Raw genomic sequence first — 6,788 nt, 5'->3', positions numbered from 1 at the left:
CTAGATTTCAACCTCTGCTTCGGGCTGCCACACTCTTCGAGCACATTGGTTCTAGAGATCAGGGAAAACCGCATAATTATAGGCACTAAAATATATGTGCTTCGCAGTTTGTTCCCAGTGAAAAGTGCCTTTTAGCTTTGAGAGTCTGAAAAAAAACAGGCTGTGAAATTTGAACTGTTTTTTTCACAGAGCAGGAAATCAAAATCCCCATTACTTTATATTCTTTCCAAATTGATTTTAAAAATCAGCTGGCTTCCAGTGGCCTCACACTTTGCACTGGATCTAGAATGCACAGTCAAGAGTATATTAAGCCATCCCTACATTTCCTGTGTACCCTGTATCGTCAGTTCAGACATCTCAAAGAAGCTTATCCACCTGGCTTCACTGAATTGCAACAGACATCAATTTCTTAATTTTGTAACACACCATAACAAGTTTTGTGAAGCTAATACAGATGAGATGAGATGAGATTTCGGTTACATCTTTGTCTGGTTTTGTCTGTGATAACAATTCTGTGGAGCCTTTTGGTGCCCGAATGTGGCACTTTGCGGCAGATACCACAACACAGCATTCTCACCTGATGATTACTGCTCTTCAGCACATAAAAACTGCATGAACTGTTGTAAACAGACTTTAACCCACTGAGGAAAGAAAAAGACAATTGAATAGTGCATTCTGGAAAAAATATGTCTTAAAAATAGTTGAAAGCAGGTATTTGATCCATTAGTAGTGTAGGGAACATAACAAAAATGTCCCCTGTTGTAACAGATTTGAAAATTCATAACACACCATTTTTCATGCAATCTTTAATGTTCAAACTGTAACAATGGCTACTTTTAAATTAGAGTTACAAAATCTAAGACTTCCAGCGGAGAGGTGTTGCAAGAGTTGACATGTAGAAGAATATTTCTCCCAAAAGCCAAAAGATTTTTAACCGAGGACCGCAAATACTTGGCTGCTTGCATAACTCTACACAAGTACAATGCCATTCAGATTCTTTTACCAATATGTCAGTTTTAGTGTTTCAGTAACAAATCAACACTTGAGAAGAAAGAGAAGTAGGAAAGAGAAGAATTCAGGGAAGATGGGTGGTGACAGAAGTCCGTGTCTTGTGTGCTCAGGTGCAGAAGCTTGTAAAGATTTAAAGATGACATGAAAACCTCAGATGAGACCAGGATGTTTTTATGATCAGAAGCCTCCCTTACAATCAGGTTGATGAGCAGTAAATATTCAACAGTCTAGAAGCTGGTGGGACAATCACAACACTGGATGTTCTGTATCCCACTGGTAATCAAGGTGCCCACAGTGTAAATACTTGCTCACCTACATCACAGGCGAGATAATCCTACCTTTTATGGCACCAAGCTATAAGTCCCTCAAAGGTCAGTTCCTAGCTAGCTAAAGGACAGGAAAAGGGACAAAGAAAATCTTGCTGCAGTAAGAAATTCTTTTGGGATGAGACAGATCCGCAAGACCTGAGAGGGAGTGCAGGACAGAGGGGACAGATAATATGAGGAGGAGGGGACCACCACAATTCACAAGGAATGCACAGCATTGTGGCTTGAGCCCACTTCATCATCTAGCAGAGTTCTCTTATACACCTGAAGTTTCCATTTCCTTAGCCTGCGTTTCTGTGTAGGAGGGTAACTTGGCCCCAGTACATCCATCAAGATTTGGCTCCTAGACTTGACAGGCTCCCCAGGATGTAAAGCCTGTTTCAGTCTTACTTGGATACAATCTAGGCAATTATACTTAGCATGCAAACTCAAAAAAAAAAGTCATTTAGCCATTCTAAAGTCAACCTTGCTTTGTACTCAATCTTTTACTAATGTTGGTGACTGGTTCCACTAAAACCACTGCTTTGAAAAAAAGTGTACTAAAAATATATGAGAATGTAAGTGCTCATGAGAAAATATCTTTCATCACTGGAGACTGAAATCTTTTGCCTCCAGAATTACAGCAGGCACAACAGAGGTGATGGTAGCACAGATTCATCCCTGCCAGCCCAACCATATGTCTAAACTAACCCAATATGTCTGCAAGCTCTGAGGTTGTAAACCAGTGAAGTCCAGGAAGAATCAGATTAGTTTCCCACCTTTGACCACATTGTTGAAGAACAATATTAAGGTAACAAATCTCACAAAACTGCAGGAGACAGCTGTCAAATGTCACTAAGTTTTGATTACTCCTATGCTGGACATACTGATGACCATTATGCAATGACTCAGGCAAGTCTAAGGCTTGCCTGCAGGCCATTTATTACATGGATAGGACAGTTCATTTCTGTGGTTAGCTAATGGGAGAACCATCAAAATATTAAAACCAAATTTTGGGATTTTCAACAATATATCCAAGAGTCCTCTAAATAAAATACACATTGGTCAGGTTTTATATACTACATTCTTAAGTAAAAAAAATATCCACAAGGACAAAGGTGGGGGCTGTTCCAGGCAGAATTTTGTCATTAAATAAATGCAGATGCAGACAAACCAATGACCGAGGAACATTGACAGAAACAAAATCAACAAAATCAAAATCAGTACTGCTGTTATCTGCAGATCTGCAGGCTAGGCCTGCTGCAGTTCAGGCTTGCAAAGTCCAAACACGGGCTTGTGAATAAGGGTATGCACCTTTCATTTTTCAAGATAGCACACATGTGTTTTGGAGGGAAGAGACTCAGATAAAGAGCACATCTGTCTCACAAGAGGCACCTGCACTGTGGTCCTGCCAGGAGCCCTTCTTTGATTCACCTCCTATTCTCTCTGCTGCAGCGTCTTTATGAGAAAATAGAAAGAACAAACATGAGCAAAACCACTGCTGACAGTCCTCAAAAGATCTTGCACTCATTAATTGAGAAGAGCTTCCGCCTGTTCTGCCTTTTGGCTTGATTGACTGCTGTCCTCACAGCATACTCAAACACCTGCTGCACCCCCCTGTTGCTGAGGGCAGAGCACTCCAAATAGCCTTTGGCTCGCACATCCTGGGCGAGCCGCTTTCCATCTATAGGGCTGATGCAGGAGGAACTGTAGGGACCCATGTCACGCTGGTCAGTCTGAGTGGCCACCACCAAAACGGGGATGCGGGGCAAATGGCTGCGGATCTCGCTGATCCATTTGTTCCTCAGGTTCAGAAAGGAATTATGGTTTGCCACCGAGTAGCACATTAATACCACATCTGCCTGTTGGTAGGAGAGGGGGCGAATGCCTTTAAAGGCATCGCTGCCAGACGTGTCCCACAGACCTAAGCTGATCTGTACGCCATCCATGAAGACATCCACTCCAGTATTTTCATATACAGTGGGTCTGTAGTCATCTGGAAAAGTCTCAGAGGTGAAACGTACCAGGAGAGATGTTTTCCCAACAGCAGAGTCTCCCACCAGAACACACTTGACTGAATCCAGCATTTTACCAAGGTCCAAGGCCAAGAGTGCGGTCTCTGTGCAGCAGGAGCGGGATGGAGAGATGCAGTGATCTTAGAAGCCCTCTATATAATTTCCATTTAGTGAGAAACCATCCAAATCTCTTTACTTCTTATGACTTGATTCCTCCACTTGAGACTAAATTTTCGTTTTCTCCCACATGACTCTGTCCGTTTAAAATCTTCAGTGAGTCAAATGACGTTTCTGGAAAGTAAAAATAAAATGCAACATTTATAACCCACAGAGAACAAACCATTCCTCATCAAGATGAAGACACCTGGACACATCTTTGGACAGGCACGGCAAGTATCCCTCAATGAGGATGATGAACTTTTCCATTTCCTCCCAGCCAGCTGTGTGTGCAACAGCCGTTTGCATAAATAACCTTCTTGCTGCTCCACAGGGGCTAACAGTCTTAGCACTATTACCATTTTCCACTGACACAAGCTATTTTTTCCTTCCAATTGGCAAGAGAGTAATAAAATTAATTTAACTTTGATATAACTGCTACTAATATGCTGTGAGACAGTCCCTGCCTCTGACTTCCACCAAGACAGACAGAATCCTGAATCCCTAAATTATCAGTTCAGATTCCCTTAAAAATATAGCCACGCTCTCTAGAGGTAGTCAGGAGAAAAAAAGCTCTTTGCTAACCAATTTGACTATTTAAACAATCCCGTATGAAACAGAAACACAGAACCACTTGTGACAATGAGGAAGCAAAGACTTCAGGAGTGAATCTCAAGTCACATGAACCTGAACAATTTTTAAAAGCAAAGAAATATTCACAGAAAAAAAAAAAAAAGGTTAATTTCTTTCTTACAAATTGCTTTCAACAATCAAGAAGCACAAGCCAAAGAAAGCTCCACTACCAATGCTTGCCCCAGTCAAAATTTCATTTGAAGGGAATTTAACTGTCCTGGCATTTACTCTCTTGTAAAACTGAACTAAGAGTACTCTTCAGAGTATGTAATTGCTTTTGAGCTCCTGCCAGCATTCAGTCAAATTTTCCTATTTTGAAAGCATTTGTTTCTTCCCCACTGTGTGCAAGATTCACTGCTCACACAGGGTGACACACAAGATGCTCCGAAAATCACTAACTTGCAAAACTGAAGACAAATTAGTTCTGATGAACATGAGTAATTAAAAAGAAAGTATCACTGCATAATTTCAAAATGCCATGTGTTTGTTACATAAATAATATATTTGTTTCCTTCATATATGTGGAGAGACATCACAGCTTAAGGCTATTTGCACAGATATAAATGATGGCCACAAAGGGCATATACTATATTTTACTGTAATGCTCTCCACTTTCCGTACCCTAACACACCATCCCCTCTCCCTTTGTTTCTAGAACACTCCAAGCTTTGGCTTACTCCACAAACGGGGGAACACAAAGGGAAAGTGCTAGATGATCTTAGAGAGAACATTTTACAGGCACCGACAACTGCTACTGCCCTGCTTTCATTTTGTGCGGAGGCCATGCCCTACCTCCTCTGGTGCTGCTGGCACACCTGCATCTCTCCCACCAGATGGCCCGGCTGCAGGAGGATGTGTGGCCGGAGCACGCTGCTTTATAGAGGTGGCACCCGGTCTGCGGGCTGTCCCTGTGCGTGCTCAGTTACAGTATCTACAGCAGTCATTGCAACAGACGGTGTTTCCTGGCCTGCCAGCGACACCGTGCTCTCCGCGCTGCCGCTCGCTTCTGAGAAGTGGGATGGAGACTGAGGCTGCTTCACGACATTCCTGGCTGCCGGGAAACAGGCTGCACTGCGAATTTAAGTTTTAGTGGCAGCAGATGAAAATTTGGTTAAAGATTCATTAGATCTAACTCCACTCTTTCGCCTTCTCTGTTCTCCAAACAAGCTCTCAAGGGAACTAAACAAGACCTTTACAAAACACATCTATAAAAAATTCAAAAAGCGTACGTAGGATAAACATTCAAATTGCTTATATGTATCATTATCTCTCAGAGTATTCTATTTCAAAAATGGGTCAGCAATATAGTTTGAAAACACCTCAATTTCACCACCAGACAGTAGTGTGGTATTCAGACAAAGCTGCATATTCTCAGGAGAAAGTTTCCATATACCAAGTATCCTTTTCAGAACAAACATTTCTTTGGTGCGAGTAGACCTCAGTGCCTTCAGGTTCATTATTTTGTGCACATTGGAATGCGGGGGAAAATAAGGATGTCCAAAGCATGACTTTTGCAATTTCATAAATGGCAAAACAGAGAAAGACAGATAAAAGAATTGTTCTGGCACTCGACTTGTTGATTACCAGATCCAATTATGCTGGTTATTTTGAAAGTATAAAAATTACTAAAGATTGAAAGACATATTAAGGACTAGTGAATATGGCTAGTTGACAGACAATACAAGATACTGAAATATTCCACTGTGACAGTGCAGAATTGTTTTCAAAGCAAATGATATTGTTCTACATTCCATCAGTGAATAATAAAAAACCCTGGTACATAACAAGATCCATATTGTGATCCTATGGACAAATTGCCTTCAATGGCCCTGATCTTGCATTTGGTAACAACAATTCATCTGCCTCCATATATAATTGGGACTACATATGTGCATATTGAAGCATTATCTGTAATTAGGCACATAGCTGGTCCTTGTTGCAGCCTCAGGATAAGAGCAGCATTAGTATATTAAAATAATCACACAAGTTCACTTCACTGGATGGAAAATGCTTGATTAAGCATCAACAAAAAGCAGTGTCCTTTAAAGAGCAGTTCTTCAAAGTTTCCTTTAAAGACAGTACTGGGCACTTCTGTGCCTCAGTATACAACCAGGTTTATAAACATTTGCCAAAGCTTTTGTCCCTTTCTCTCATATTCTGTCTTGGTCCAACAGCACAGTGTGCTACAACCATTACAAGATTGCAGAAAACTTTCTAATCACAAATCAGAAATGGAGGTCTAAGCTGTGGAGGCTTTTTTTTCCTCCAACAATTTGATTTTCAAAAATTTACCAACTTTATTAAGATCATTTTGTATATGGAATTCAATATATAAACCTGAAATTCAATATATAAACCTATAAATCTTCTTTCATGCTTTTTTTTGTTTATGCTTTCATCACTCATAACAACAGAAGATATTATTTGAATAGTAAGGTAAGACCTTTCATAAAATCACTAGGTATAAGAATGCATGTCTTATTCTTGTGTGGTCATGCTGAGTAGTGATCTTTAGTAAACTTCAGGTTTTGTTCCCTCTGTCTTTGGAATACAGACACTAGTGTGTGGTTACAGAGATCTCGGACTTCACTGGTGATGTGAGCACAAGAAGCCCTACAACAACTGCTCTTTGGCAGTGTCTGACCTGCACCTCAGCAATCTCACGCAG

General features: G+C 40.8%; 1 protein-coding gene across 1 annotated transcript; it reads right to left on the bottom strand.

Annotated features, from left to right (window-relative positions):
• Positions 1–2,827: 2,827 nt before the first annotated feature.
• On the bottom strand, positions 2,828–3,403 carry RHOH (ras homolog family member H; the record flags this gene model as incomplete). Its single annotated transcript, XM_084203990.1, has 1 exon — positions 2,828–3,403. One exon carries the CDS (start codon positions 3,401–3,403, stop codon positions 2,828–2,830), a length of 576 nt encoding a protein of 191 aa, XP_084060116.1.
• Positions 3,404–6,788: the final 3,385 nt, after the last annotated feature.

This window comes from Fringilla coelebs, assembly GCF_963513975.1.
Source record: "Fringilla coelebs genome assembly, chromosome: 4".
NCBI classification, from domain to species: domain Eukaryota; kingdom Metazoa; phylum Chordata; class Aves; order Passeriformes; family Fringillidae; genus Fringilla; species Fringilla coelebs.
Note: the sequence above shows the minus strand (reverse complement) of the source record. Positions and strands in the feature narration are given on the sequence as shown.